Source organism: Dermacentor variabilis, chromosome 4, assembly GCF_050947875.1.
Source record: "Dermacentor variabilis isolate Ectoservices chromosome 4, ASM5094787v1, whole genome shotgun sequence".
In the NCBI taxonomy this organism is placed as follows: Eukaryota; Metazoa; Arthropoda; class Arachnida; order Ixodida; family Ixodidae; genus Dermacentor; species Dermacentor variabilis.
Window position 1 is genome coordinate 60,405,610 of NC_134571.1, and position 15,122 is coordinate 60,420,731.

The 15,122-nt window shown below is 43.4% G+C and overlaps 1 protein-coding gene across 8 annotated transcripts in view; it reads right to left on the bottom strand.

Moving 5' to 3' along the window:
* Positions 1-1,443: 1,443 nt before the first annotated feature.
* The window catches only part of Taf1 (TATA-box binding protein associated factor 1), a 70,282-nt gene continuing 56,603 nt past the window's right edge, over positions 1,444-15,122 (bottom strand). For all 8 annotated transcript variants that reach the window (XM_075689241.1, XM_075689244.1, XM_075689246.1 and 5 more), the window contains 7 exons: positions 13,479-13,640; positions 12,122-12,373; positions 10,209-10,386; positions 8,845-9,281; positions 6,964-7,146; positions 2,296-2,559; positions 1,444-1,796 (listed from right to left, as the gene is read on the bottom strand). In XM_075689241.1, the coding sequence (XP_075545356.1) occupies positions 1,488-1,796; positions 2,296-2,559; positions 6,964-7,146; positions 8,845-9,281; positions 10,209-10,386; positions 12,122-12,373; positions 13,479-13,640 (1,785 nt within the window). In that variant the 3' untranslated portion in view covers positions 1,444-1,487. The remainder of the gene's footprint in view (positions 1,797-2,295; positions 2,560-6,963; positions 7,147-8,844; positions 9,282-10,208; positions 10,387-12,121; positions 12,374-13,478; positions 13,641-15,122) is intronic.

The following is a 15,122-nucleotide window of genomic DNA, read 5'->3' on the forward strand; positions in this document are numbered from 1 at the left end:
ACACCGAGCAAAAATGCCCTACCATCCACCCAATCATTCTGTTCTTGAGAACGCAAGATTCAGTAAACTTTGCTTTTCCTCTACTAAACGTACTTCCAGTCAAACAAAGCATAAAACTGCAGGTACTAATGTTGATATTTTATATTGCAGTGCACTTAAATTGCTTCATTAAGTGCGCTTGCAGCCTGAAAAAACTGCAAGTGCACTGGACAACGATGTCCCTAACAGCGTCTTCCTAACCTAACTGTGCCTGCCGTGTTTGCTCAGTGGCTATGGTGTTGGGCCGCTGAGCATGAGGTCGCGGGATCGAATCCCAGCCACGGCGGCTGCATTTAGATGGAGGCGAAATGTGAAAACACCCGTGTACTTAGATTTAGGTACACGTTAAAGAACCCCAGGTGGTCGAAATTTCCAGAGCCCTCCACTACGGCGTGCCTCATAATCAGAAAGTGGTTTTGGCACGTAAAACCCCATAATTTAACCTAACTGAGCTGCTCTCTCCCATAACCAGTGGCAACAGGTCTATTAAAAATGAAACAAGGTTTCAGTTTCATATAAGATCCATACTTCTTGTGACACATTCTTCCTTTCTTAGCTCCCTATTGTGGCTGCACTCTTGCCACTTTTCATGAAGCACATGGCTGCGTCGCGTGTGGTCATTTCTGCATAACCTAAAATATATTTTCATCTAAATGACAATGTAGAATTGTATACTGCTACCATGCCACCCAATTATTTCCAGCCCATATTTCTTTGATTAATGATTAACTATACTAAGTGTCATCAAAAACTGCCGCATCATGCCTAACTAGTATAAATATTTCAAGGTGGTACTTTATTTTATTTGCAGTTTCTGGCACAAATAGCTTCCATTCATGATAAACATTGCCTATTTGCAGTTCCTCAAGTGTATTCGACCACGGCTTGCATGCCGTGTGTTGGAGGTCAAGTGATCTGGTGTGGGTGTCAGGGTAAGCAAGCGAGGGTGAGCTGAGAAGGCTTGTGGCTTGATGCACCGTCTCCCCCATGCCCAGTGTTGGTGGTAATGTGATTTGCTGAGTTCCAGAGGTGAGGCACAGTTTAAATGTTGAAAAAAGCAGCAGTATGAATTGGTCATGTTGCGACAAGCACATGCACTTCCCACTGCTGGTGCTGCTCATCCCACCAGGACTGACTGCAAGTGCTCGCGTTCATGAAGTCAACTCTTTATGTGTGTATTTAGGAGCGTGAACGCCAAACTTGTTTATTGACAGGATGAATATTTACAGTAATTTATACTGCCTATAAAGCTACAAGCCTTACTTCGTGTAATGGTTTAATACACTTTACTATCGTTGTCAAAGCTTCGCCTTTCCGGCTAAGGCTTGACTTTTTTCGTACTACCTCAAGAATTTCCGTGAAGCATTTCTTCCAGATTGCACTTAGCAGGACAACATTTTATGATGAGACGATAAAAAATGATGTGTTTATTTTTATATACAGTATGATCAGAACCACAAGTCCTCTTCATCTTTTTCTGGTGCATCTTCAAGGTTCAGCAGATCCCCCCTATCTTCCGCTTCTTCTTCAGATTCTGAAACGGCCAGATCTGTGCTGATGACATTGTCCTGGGCTGCAGACGGCTCACCGGTCTCAATGCTTCGTACAGTGGTATTGCCATTCATTTCGTCATCTTCTCCTCCTACTTCCATGGCTTGCGGTGCATCATTTTCCATTGGCTGGAAGTGGTACTTGCCTTGAAGCAGGAACTCGGATGGGTCATAGTTCTCATCTATCATCTCAGTGTCTTCCATCACCTAGGGACAAAATATGTGCATGAAGGTCAACATGGCATAAAAGCTACATCACAGAGAAAACGCCATGTCTCGAGCAAGTTAGTTCCGATGCTCCATAAAAGTTCATCCTAATTTAGCCAGCCATAGGAAAGGCTTAATTAAATTTAAAATCAGATGTGTATCAATATTTGTTAAAGAGTGCTGATGGTTAACAAATGGCCTCTATCCAGTAATAAACTCATTGGCTAGACAGTACCTGAACCATCAGATACAGGTGCAATGTCTTGGCATCAGAATTTGTTTTCTTGGACAAGAACTTCAAGGTTTAGCAAATGGTTTGTGTTCAGCATTACATTCTACAGCCAGAACATGGCACTCAGACCTTCATATACAGGTTCCATGGTGCCATGTCCTGGCCTCAAAATGATGGGGTGCTTTCAGTGGAGCATGTAGATTAGCAACTGTAAGCCATGGCCAAGTGCAACCTCAATTTAACCCATGCTTAGTGGTGTCTTCTCACCTCTGGTTCCTGCACCATAGAGGCCCGTGTCATGAGCACATGGGGGTGGTCATCATCGGAGTCTCCTGTCATGTCCTCTTCCTCAGGCTCGCTATTTTCGGGTGTGATCTGCAGGTCCTGGTCCAACACACTCTTGTCTGGCCCAGTTGTGGATGACGGACACCTTCCTTCAAGCAGCGAAGTGTCACCTTCTTCATCTCCTTCCACATCTACAAATTCACAGTCCTCTGGGGCTCCACTGTCACTGCGCTTCCGTGACGACAGCTGCCGCATGCACAGGAAACACAAAGGCAGGACACGGTTAGAGGTGGATAATGCAGAGAAAATAGAGAAACATGACTATCTTTTTTGGCCCAGAACTAGGGCTGTGTTTTAGATTGATTGTTTTTGAATATTGCATCCACTGTTATATGATGCAACAGCCAGCAAAGTGCCTCACTGCCAATCAGACACACGTGACTACTACACAGCAGGATTACACAGAGGTACCACCCAAGAAACTTAATCATGTCTGCTTTGAGCAACTTGGCCAATGAGCATACATCATCATCATCATCATCATCATCATCATCATCATCATCATCATCATCAGCCTGGTTACGCCCACTGCAGGGCAAAGGCCTCTCCCATACTTCTCCAACAACCCCGGTCATGTACTAATTGTGGCCATGTCGTCCCTGCAAACTTCTTAATCTCATCCGCCCACCTAACTTTCTGCCGCCCCCTGCTACGCTTCCCTTCCCTTGGGATCCAGTCCGTAACCCTTAATGACCATCGGTTATCTTCCCTCCTCATTACATGTCCTGCCCATGCCCATTTCTTTTTCTTGATTTCAACTAAGATGTCATTAACTCGCGTTTGTTCCCTCACCCAATCTGCTCTTTTCTTATCCCTTAACGTTACACCTATCATTCTTCTTTCCATAGCTCGTTGTGTCGTCCTCAATTTGAGTAGAACCCTTTTAGTAAGCCTCCAGGTTTCTGCCCCATACGTAACTACTGGTAAGACACAGCTGGTTATAAACTTTTCTCTTGAGGGATAATGGCAACCTGCTGTTCATGATTTGGGAATGCCTGCCAAACGCACCCCAGCCCATTCTTATTCTTCGGATTATTTCCGTCTCATGATCCGGATCCGCCGTCACTACCTGCCCTAAGTAGATGTATTCCCTTACGACTTCCAGTGCCTCGCTGCCTATTGTAAATTGCTGTTCTCTCCCGAGACTGTTAAGCATTACTTTAGTTTTCTGCAGATTAATTTTTAGACCCACTCTTCTGCTTTGCCTCTCCAGGTCAGTGAGCATGCATTGCAATTGGTCCCCTGAGTTACTAAGCAAGGCAATATCATCAGCGAATCGCAAGTTACTAAGGTATTCTCCATTAACTTTTATCCCCAATTCTTCCCTATCCAGGTCTCTGAATACCTCCTGTAAACACGCTGTGAATAGCATTGGAGATATCGTATCTCCCTGCCTGACGCCTTTCTTTATTGGGATTTTGTTGCTTGCTTTATGGAGGACTACGGTGGCTGTGGAGCCGCTATAGATATCTTCCAGTATTTTTACATATGGCTCATCTACACCCTGATTCCGTAATGCCTCCATGACTGCTGAGGTTTCGACTGAATCAAACGCTTTCTCGTAATCAATGAAAGCTATATATAAGGGTTGGTTATATTCTGCACATTTCTCTATCACTTGATTGATAGTGTGAATATGGTCTATTGTTGAGTAGCCTTTACGGAATCCTGCCTGGTCCTTTGGTTGACAGAAGTCTAAGGTGTTCCTGATTCTATTTGCAATTACCTTAGTAAATACTTTGTAGGTAACGGACAGTAAGCTGATCGGTCTATAATTTTTCAAGTCTTTGGCGTCCCCTTTCTTATGGATTAGGATTATGTTAGCGTTCTTCCAAGATTCCGGTACGCTCGAGGTCATGAGGCATTGCGTATACAGGGTGGCCAGTTTCTCTAGAACAATCTGTCCACCATCCTTCAACAAATCTGCTGTTACCTGATCCTCCCCAGCTGCCTTCCCCCTTTGCATATCTCCTAAGGCTTTCTTTACTTCTTCCGGCGTTACCTTCGGGATTTCGAATTCCTCTAGACTATTTTCTCTTCCATTATCGTCGAGGGTGCCACTGGTACTGTATAAATCTCTATAGAACTCCTCAGCCACTTGAACTATCGCATCCATATTAGTAATGATATTGCCGGCTTTGTCTCTTAACGCATACATCTGATTCTTGCCAATTCCTAGTTTCTTCTTCACTGTTTTTAGGCTTCCTCCGTTCCTGAGAGCATGTTCAATTCTATCCATATTATACTTCCTTATGTCAGCTGTCTTACGCTTGTTGATTAACTTCGAAAGTTCTGCAAGTTCTATTCTAGCTGTAGGGTTAGATGCTTTCATACATTGGCGTTTCTTGATCAGATCTTTCGTCTCCTGCGATAGTTTGCTGGTATCCTGCCTAACGGAGTTACCACCGACTTCCATTGCACACTCCTTAATGATGCCCACAAGATTGTCGTTTATTGCTTCAACACTAAGGTCCTCTTCCTGAGTTAAAGCTGAATACCTGTTCTGTAGCTTGATCTGGAATTCCTCTATTTTCCCTCTTACCGCTAACTCATTGATCGGCTTCTTATGTACCAGTTTCATCCGTTCCCTCCTCAGGTCTAGGCTAATTCGAGTTCTTACCATCCTGTGGTCACTGCAGCGCATCTTGCCGAGCACGTCCACATCTTGTATGATGCCAGGGTTAGCGCAGAGTATGAAGTCTATTTCATTTCTAGTCTCGCCGTTCGGGCTCCTCCACGTCCACTTTCGACTATCCCGCTTGCGGAAGAAGGTATTCATTATCCTCATATTATTCTGTTCCGCAAACTCTACTAATAACTCCCCCCTGCTATTCCTAGTGCCTATGCCATATTCACCCACTGCCTTGTCTCCAGCCTGCTTCTTGCCTACCTTGGCATTAAAGTCGCCCATTAGTATAGTGTATTTAGTTTTCACTCTGCCCATCGCCGATTCCACGTCTTCATAGAAGCTTTCGACTTCCTGGTCATCATGACTGGATGTAGGGGCGTAGACCTGTACAATCTTCATTTTGTACCTCTTATTAAGTTTCACAACAAGACCTGCCACCCTCTCGTTAATGCTATAGAATTCCTGTATATTACCAGCTATATTCTTATTAACCAGGAATCCGACTCCTAGTTCTCTTCTCTCCGCTAAGCCCCGGTAGCACAGGACGTGCCCGCTATTTAGCACTGTATATGCTTCTTTTGGCCTCCTAACTTCACTGAGCCCTATTATATCCCATTTACTGCCCTCTAATTCCTCCAATAGCACTGCTAGACTCGCCTCACTAGATAACGTTCTAGCGTTAAACGTTGCCAGGTTCATATTCCAATGGCGGCCTGTCCGGAGCCAGTGATTCTTAGCACCCTCTGCTGCGTCGCAGGTCTGACCGCCGCCGTGGTCAGTTGCTTCGCAGCTGCTGGGGACTGAGGGCCGGGGTTTGATTGTTGTGTTCATAGGAGGTTGTGGCCAAGTACTGCACCAGGGTGGCCAATCCTGCTCTGGTGAGGGAGTGCGTTACCGGTTCTGGTCACCGGGATCAGGCCACACTCCAGGCCTGTTTGTGCAATTTTATCAACACGCGGATATTTTTTTTTTTTTTTTAATCCGGTGGAAAATTGCCGGCACCGGGATTCGAACCACGGACCTCTTGCACGCGAGGCGGGTGTTCTACCTCTACGCCACCGCTGCAATATGGACGTGAGTTAACCGTATGCAAAAGCACAACGTATAACGCCCGGAACCCTGTCGACCTACCAGTCAGGATCTCTGCAGCGGGTTTAGCTCATGCTTAACCTCGTTCCCGCTGTGACTTCGTGAACATTAAGCTGTTCCGGAATGTGAAGTAAATGTACCTTTCATCGGCATGGTACTTAGGTCCTCGTTGTACGAAAATGCAATAAAATGCACATTGAATAGAAGTCATGTACAATATATCTTTGCAATGACATTCCGCAACAAGTTTTTGCAAGGCAAGGCGATGCCGAGAGAACCTTGCACGTTAACATGTACGTACATGAGCATACAGTGAAAGCAAAATCATGAAGTGGTTGACCAAATATAATCACGGTGAGAGTGCTTTAACAGCCTACATTTTGAATAGGACACTAGTCAGCTTGTCAGCAGCAGCCATACTGGGCAATATTTAAAAGACTATCCACTTTAACTTCAAGCTAGAGAAAGAATGGTACACAACGGCTCAGGAGTGATCTAACAGCACTGATAAGAACCAGTGCTTCTGACTCCAAGCAACTTTCTTGCTCAAATATGTCACCCCCTACACCTCGCTAGAGCCAGAACAAATCCACCCAGTGATGGCTTGGTAATGATATGCACTTTTGTAATAAAGTTGATGCTGCTACAGTATATCCTACCCACATACCAATCTCCTCCTAAAAAAAGAGAACTTCCATAGAATGCTGCTTTAAGATTTAAATTGAAGATTTAAAGTCATAAATAGGAGATGTCCCTTTCATAAACCAAGTAAAATCTGGGCAAAGTGCTTTAACATTAAATGCAATGACTGAATTTATTCTACGGCATCAAGGACAGGTATCAGACAGCTGTTAACCGGATGGAGGAATTACCCTAGCAAGGCTGGTGTATGCTTGAGGATCTAGGTCATCCCGTGCCATGTCACTTTCAGCAAATGTGCTGTCTTCAGCAGGGTAGGAGTTTCCTGTGGCCACCGAGTCAGTGTCAGCTGCCTCCAGAGCTGCTTCCTGAGCCACTTTGATGGCCTGCTCAAGCTGGCTCAGCTGGCTGTCATGCTACGAAAAAAATGCAGTGTCATAAGATTTTATATTTGAGACAGTATGCTCTAATCATTTATATTCAGTAGCTTTGCTCAAATGTAGGCACACATGCACAAGCATTTCCAGGTCTTCGAAGGACTGTCTACACATTGACTGATGTACCCTTCAGTTGCTTCATCTACATATGGCACATCTACATTCTCTCCTTTCTTTTTTGATGGTTTAGGATAATAGCAGCAAGGAAACAATAATAAAATAATTACTGCATTTGAATCAGCAGCTTCTACAGATCGCATTACTTCAAGTTATGGCACCAAAGTACTCACAACACATTGATTCAATGAGACTGAATACACTGTGTACCTCATAGATGCAAGACTATTCGTCTGCGAATGTGCCACTAGCGACCCTTATTGTGCCATATCGGTTGAAATTTTTAACCAAAAAGTACATTCTTCCCGAATAAAGGTTTATCTCCTTTTCATCAAGCTGCTAAGCCTTGCTCAGAAAGCAAAATCAGGACTTCATTCTTAAATTATAAAATAATCATGCGATAATTATAAAGGTACATAATCTCAATGATAACATGCTGCCTAGATTCACACAAAAAGTGCACCACTTCTGTAAGCACTTTGCACAAACATTTGGGGTGTGGCTATTACACCAATAAACGTGAATTTTTCCTTTTTATCAATGGTAGCTTCACAATGGTTTAGCGTCGTGAAATGGTCAAATTACCATATAAACATGCTTGCGCTGAGAGAAACAAACACTGGCAAGTAAACAATGCGTTGTGTGACTATGTCCTCTGCCCGTTACAGAGAAACTGGGTTTGTTGCCTTGTTCAGATGCTATAGTTATAGGCGTGGCATATACACAAGTAAAATCTCTACACATTTTTTAAGAAGCTGTTAAATGAATCTAGATCGTAATATGCCTATCTATTTTATAAAGTTCAATTTCTTTTTTAGGGCTTAACACCAATGCTGCATGAAAATGAGCAACTAAGGAGATTTTGAAGCGCCTATTAATCATAACAATGACCTGGCCAGACAGCTTGAGTATACAGCTTCATCCAAATGCTTTTTGTAGTATTCGGTAAGTTGAATGTATCGTACAGTACTGGTCTATGCTGAATGATGTAATGCAAGGTGCAGTAAAGGGTTAACGTGTATAGTGTGTGGCCGAACTTTTCAATGCTTGATATCGTGAAAAGAAAAAGAAATAGGATGGGTGACCTGACACTGCATACAACAACCACAGACTAGGACTAAAAAATATATAAATAGAAACCACATGTACAAATACTAGTAAACCAAGTGCTTAAAGGTGTTTGTTCACTTTATCTGCCATTTCTGCTTCGCTATTCTTCAACTTGCAGTCAGCAGTGTGACATAAAATGAGCAAGTCCCAGCCCACTGCCAAACTTGTCTCTTGCTGTACCTCAACACATTTTTGGTATGAGGAAAAGTCCATTTCCAAAGTACCACATAAGGTCTAGAATTTGCTTTCTCTCCTTGCCTTGGTGCTTAGTGTTTAGGCCCACTGCACGATGAAAGAAACTTGTCATGCAATAATTCTGAATAGCCATGAAGTGCATTTTTCGGCTGACAACACAGAAAGAAGGAAGAGCTCTTGTTACATTTGTGCAAATGAGGCACATGTTAAGGCAACTTACTGCTGTAAGCTAACAAGGACAACAAATGCACACACCTCGTCAAGTGCCATACGGCACGCGTCAACAATTTCTTTAGCCTTTTGGGTGAACTGGCTGTCAGCGCCATTGAACTGCATGCTATTTCGGTAAAGCAGTTCAACATCGTTGAAGAACTCCTCTCGGCTGTGGTACTTGTGCGCCTTGATGTTCTTGATGATGGTGTCCAGATCCATGGGGCTCTTGATGACCGTGTAGTAGTCCTTTACAAACTTCTTGTTGACAGGCTTGTGAAAGGGCCACGACTCAGGAATGCTCTTGAGGTGGTCAGTTACGATGCCTTCCAGGATGTAGGACAGGGCCACCTGGTCGTCGTCGTCCAGTAGTGGGTTGATGGCTTTCTCCAGGCGCATGAGTTTATCCTCCTTCTCAGCAAAGCGCTTGATGCACAGTTCCAACATACTCTGTGCCGCCTGTGTCAATGGGCTCTTGGGGCCTGGGTAGAAATGTTGAAATCAATCAAAATAACAATTACAGATTACTTGTAAAAATGCTTTGTTTAAGTGCCATGCATGAGCATGGAGTGGTTGAACGTTTCAGAAGCCTTTTTTTTTTTTTTCTGAACACCTACGTGCAGCGCACCTCTGTTAAGCAAGGTCTTAAGAAACAGGTTACCGAGTTCTTTTCACATTTATCATAATCATGAGCAATACTGGTATGCTAGTTTCGTGCTACCTACTCACTCTGCTGATTTCACCTACACTAAGATTAAAGGAAAAACGTGGATTTGTTGTGAATATGCCTAGCAGTTCTCTAAACTCAAATTATGCTGCACTAGTTTCAAGTATAGACCATAAGCGAGTCTTCCATTGAGAAAGTCATTTCTTTAACATAGCAAGCCATGCTAGAAGAAAGGTGCGACTTTTGAAGATGTGAAATTTCCTGTCAGCCAGATAAGGATGTGCCATCGCACTCAAATAAATAGTAAAGAGGTAATGTGCAATGGCTTTACATGAATATCTATACAGAGATAAAAGCTTTTCTTCTGTAAGGCACCCACAACCAGGTAGAGTGCAATCTACTGTAAAAGGGAACACTCAAATGTGCAGCTCTCATTTTGCTGGCGCCCTAGCCACAAGTTGTGGAAGCAATGTCAATGCACTGCATAGGTGTGTTGGAAGGAGTCAGAGATACCAACTACATGTTATCTGCTGCAAATCTGGGAGATTTTACTCTTGCAAGGGAGGAAACTCCAGACATGCTCTGCACTCTAGTGTACCTCCTCAGTGAACCGCTCTGTACATAAGCAACTTAAGAAATTGATAAAGACAGCAAGAACAGCAATTGCAGGTAAATTCGCGGTAAAAAAGCTAGGTTAGAAATCGCAGCGAAACACAGGCAACAAGGGTGCCAAGAAACTGACCATTGTAGAGCGTGCTGTTCTCAACGATCTGATTGACATCAACGAGGAATTCTTCTCTGCTCTGGTAGCGCTTCTCGTGCACCTTCTCTCGTATCCGTTGCAGGTCCATCGGCACAGTGACAATCTTGTAGTAGTCCGGCACTACCTTTGCACTGACAGGATGCCAGAATGGCTGTGTCTGCACAATGAATGGAGCATACACTTAAGACTGCATATTTATGCATAACAAAGGCATGTCAAGAAAAAATAAAGAAAAAGAGGTGTCTCAATAATGCACTTTTCACCCATGTTAGTTACATTACAGTAAAACGTCATCAATTAGACCCTTGTTAACTTGAAAAATTGTATAATTCAGACTTGTACTCTAGTCTCGGTAGGCATATGCATTACCGTATTTACTTGCATAATGAACGCAGCCCCCACTTTTCCAATCAAGGAGTGTGTTTTTTTTTTCTTTTACTTGCATAAAGATCGCACCCTGAGCTTGCTGCCGTGAAGTAGGAGCCACACGGTGTCTGATGCTGCGTCTGGCGGGTGCAATTGTGTCCAACACCGTGTCGGATGCCAAATCGTACCGCGTCTCCTAATTTTATTGCGATAGCGATTATATGGACACTCCAGGTGCATTTTCGTCGCCGTCGCTGTGCGCTGCATGGTGTAGGTGTGAATGAAAGCGCGTCAGGGAAACCAACGGTCGCAGCTCAATCTCCCGCATACAAGGCAGGAAAGTGGGAGGAGCAGGGAGGGAGGCGCGGCGTGTTACTCCAGTAGCATCTGCACATTGTGCGGCCTCGGCACGCCCTATCTTCAAGGCGATCTGCGTCGGGGGCTGAGTCGATGGCGGCTCATACCTTTGTGCGGGCCGCATTCTTGCTGCTCAGTGTGCATTGAAACGAAAGTTTGCAAGTTTATACGGCTAATAAAACTACTATCCTTACATCGTGTAGCTGTCTACACATTTGCTCTCGCAATTGATGGTTCGTATTTTGGGTGAAACTCTTTAGCGGTGGCCGCGGAAAAAAAAAATTGCTCAAAATGTAATATGTTTAGCGGTCTTTTTTTTTTTTTTCGGGGTAAACCTGCATAATGAATGCACCCTTTAACTTTATGGATATTTTTTGGGGAAAAAAGTGTGTTCATTATGCGAGTAAATATGGTATTTAATGGCATCAAACTTTTGTTAATTCAGACATACTTGGCCGCCCACTGCTTCATTCAGACAACCCCCAGAGTGTGGTTAGTGCAGGGGGCTGCAAATGTGCGATGCAACAGAGTAAGAGCAGTGCCAGCGTCCAACCAAAATGAAGCAGCAGAGTCTGCATCGCCATAGTCATCAGTGAAAACTGTACAGGAATGACAGGCACAGCAGAACGCCTTGCACCTATTCGAGTCTTTGTTCTTGGTATATCACATTATCATCATGCATGACCCCGCACTGGCCGTGTGCCTTTAGAAATGTGTAGATGCTATCCATAATCACATTGATAGCGACTGTGGTTTCATACACAGCATTAGCGGCGAACCGTAGTTTCGGTTTGACTTAGTGCATGCATTGTCCACGTGGCTTCTGAACTGTGAGGTCGCCATCCATGATAGCATCAATCGCAACTACGTCTCATCCACAGCAGTTTCAGAAAACGGTAGTTTCGTTTCGACGCGGTGGGTATCTGTGATTGCGTCAACAGTTTTGTTCGCAGTGGTTGTGGCAAGCAGTACATTATCATTTTTTTGTATACTCCTATTTTTTCCACTTTTCGCTTCCAAGAAATATAATACATCTAACTTTTTGATGAGATGGCATAGTCCATAACTTTGGCCGCACCCTTGCCATACTACACAGGTTTGGTATGGCAAAGTGTAAAAGATAATGAGTTCAAATGAGAAAATGGTAATGACAACAAGTGCGCACGTACATCAGGCAGGTCCCGCATCTCATTCAGTATGGTTTCCAGGAGGATGGAGAGAGTGACCACTGGGTCAGTACGTCGACGGTTGGCCGACTTGTTTGGCTTGCGTAGGTAGTCACAGTGCAGGACAGTGCCTGCACGGCGTCGTTTCTTGAGGGCCATGGCCTCCTTGGGGAACTTGAGCACTAGAGACTTGCGCCGGATCTCATCTGCATGCTTGATAAGTTGCTTGGACAGCACCACACGCGTCTCATCCACCTGCCAAATCATTACAGTGAGGAAGTAAGTCCACTATTATAGGTGAGCGAACATGTGACGCCAACATGTGATGCAAACATGAAATGGCATAAAAATTTGCGAAAGAAGTCCCTCACAAATTAATCATTTCTGACTAGGACTACAAATATGCTTGAGAGAAAATCCAGTAAGGGGAATTTGCGTTTGTACTAGAAATACAAATTCCAATTATATTTTCGCTAAGCAATAACATAGGACAGCCACTTTATCAATGCAAACTTATGTTACTCTGGTACAGCGAAGCACAATGTTACTTAAAGCTGAGCTACTGTGACTGCATAGACACAGTTATAGGTAAAGAATAGCTGCTGTGTTGTTTACCCAATAGCTTCACTTGAAGAGTGGTTCTAAGTTTATCCCCTCCCATCACAACTTTTAGGGACTAAGTGTTCGGCACCAAATTTCACAGTTTCACAAGAATGGCCTTAAAACACCTTTCTTGTGGGAATCAAACATCCTACGACTTCACACCCACTGCTGCAACAAAATGGCAGTCAGTGACATAATTATCACCTCTCAGAATCCAAGCACATTTTAAAGTTCACAGGCTGTGCAACCTGCAAGAATGCATAATTTGTTAGTTTCAAAGCATGCTTAGTTTCTCGTACCTGAAGCATATTTGCCTAACCTCTACTACATGGATACTTCTGCCATTTTAGTGCTTTTCATGAATTTTTTAACACTACAACATGTACCAGTTTGTTCATAAACTACATGACTACATCAACTTATACCTTTTCTTGAAGTTAAAGCATTTCATTATGAGCCGCATTAAATGCATTGTTATGCTTAAGAGTTTATCTCGACTACATTGCCGACTGCAAAGCTACCTTGCAAGCTACCTTGCATACATGTACACATTTCCAAACTTCTTTTTATTTTCTGCCATCTTTTGGGCTGTCATCCCCTTTCTCCACAGAAGGTAGCTAACCACAATCTACTTTGATAAACTTATATGTCCTTATCTTGGTTTACTCGATATTTATCCCTCCATGCCATCTAACGTCACAAAAGTGGTCACAGTGCTGCCAGGGAAGCTGGAGCACTGGCAAATTGGCACACATGCCTTGACGAGGTTATCGTCCTGCAGTCCACAGCCCTCTTCTTCTTCCTCCTGTTCTTCCGTCATGGCCACTTGCACGGGAGGCAATGGGGCCATGGGCTGGTACTGGGGGCAAGCCTTGTTGGTACGCATGTGTCCGATAGCCCCACATGCCCCGCACTTTAGCTGCACAAAACCAGCACAAACATGCACACCAGTCATATGTAGCAAACAGTAAGGTAGTTGTAGTATATGCCCATACCCACATGAGGGCTAGAAGGGTCACTGTATATACGTAGTAGGCTACCAGCACTGTGATGAGGGTGTGTGTGTCATTGTGATGAGTATTTTAGGCCTGCTCATAGCCTGCTCATATTTATCAGAAACATGTTCTCATCGGTATGTAAAAAATTTTAAACAATGGGGAGTGAATGCAAAAGCACCTATTCAGTATCGCTGCCAAGGTATTAATCACCTAATGCTGCAAATGCCCTCAACTTATGCTAACAACGGTCTCTATCTAGCTTCCTTAAACTTATAATTAGCTGACATGAATAACTATTCTTTGCTTGTTATTTTTTTTACTGATTCCTTGACTAAAAGGACATGCATAAAAGGTCACACATTATTACAACAACAACAAAAAACGTTGAGTTAGGCTCTCTGTCAACAGTTCAAGCTAAATGGAATATGTTAGGAGCTTAAGTCCATGAATTAAACTGGTGCTTCATAAAAGTATGGTGAGCTGTGAACCATCGCAAGCACAGCATAGTACAATGCAGACCACCCTTTTATATTCTACAATGTAACAAGCCTTTATATTGATTTGGTTGGCTAATTAATTTGGGCTTTATGTCCCACAGCAATACACAAGCTATGAGGCATGCTACAGTGGATGGTCTTGGATTAATCCTAAGGCTTGGAGTGAAATTCACAGCTACCGAGCCATGAATTCCATTCCAAGCTGTAGCTACTAAGCCACCAAAGTGGGCTTCACATTCATTGCCGCACTCATTGTGTCCCCTTATCAAGTTGCTAAGCTGCTTTGTGATGGAACTAACCTGCCACACCGAATGTCTGAACTTACAGTTCAGAAAGCAGTGCACCAGCTGGTGAGCACATTCTAAACTGCATTGTTGCTACAAATTCCCAAGCATCATTATACACCACCTACGCCAGATGTTTAGATAATGCACTTGTCATTTAGCTAAGTTTTCTTTTTCTGTCACGTGTGAGAGGGCCTGCAAATATACATCTGATGCCTATAAGAAAAAAGCCAGTGAAGAATCTCTACAGAAAATGTACTCCACAATATAGCCTAAAAAAGTAATCTCTGAAGAATACTTTATTTACCACATGATCATACAGTAATTTTTTTGTGGATCTATCTAACGAAATCACCTCTTCTAACACTTCAGAAATGGCCCTTAAACCCTACATTTCTCACATACACGCCTATTTAATTCCAAGTAATCACTATTGTAATAATATCACTCGTGATTGTTCTGACAGCTGACACTGGCAAATTTAATGAGGACCAAGATGAGATACATACAAAAGCTAGTGCTCACTGATGCGTAACAATACCATATCACCCCTTATCACCCCTGGTTATGATTGTATTAAAACATTTGAAGTTTTTCAAAAGTAGCAGTAGCCTTCTTTGTG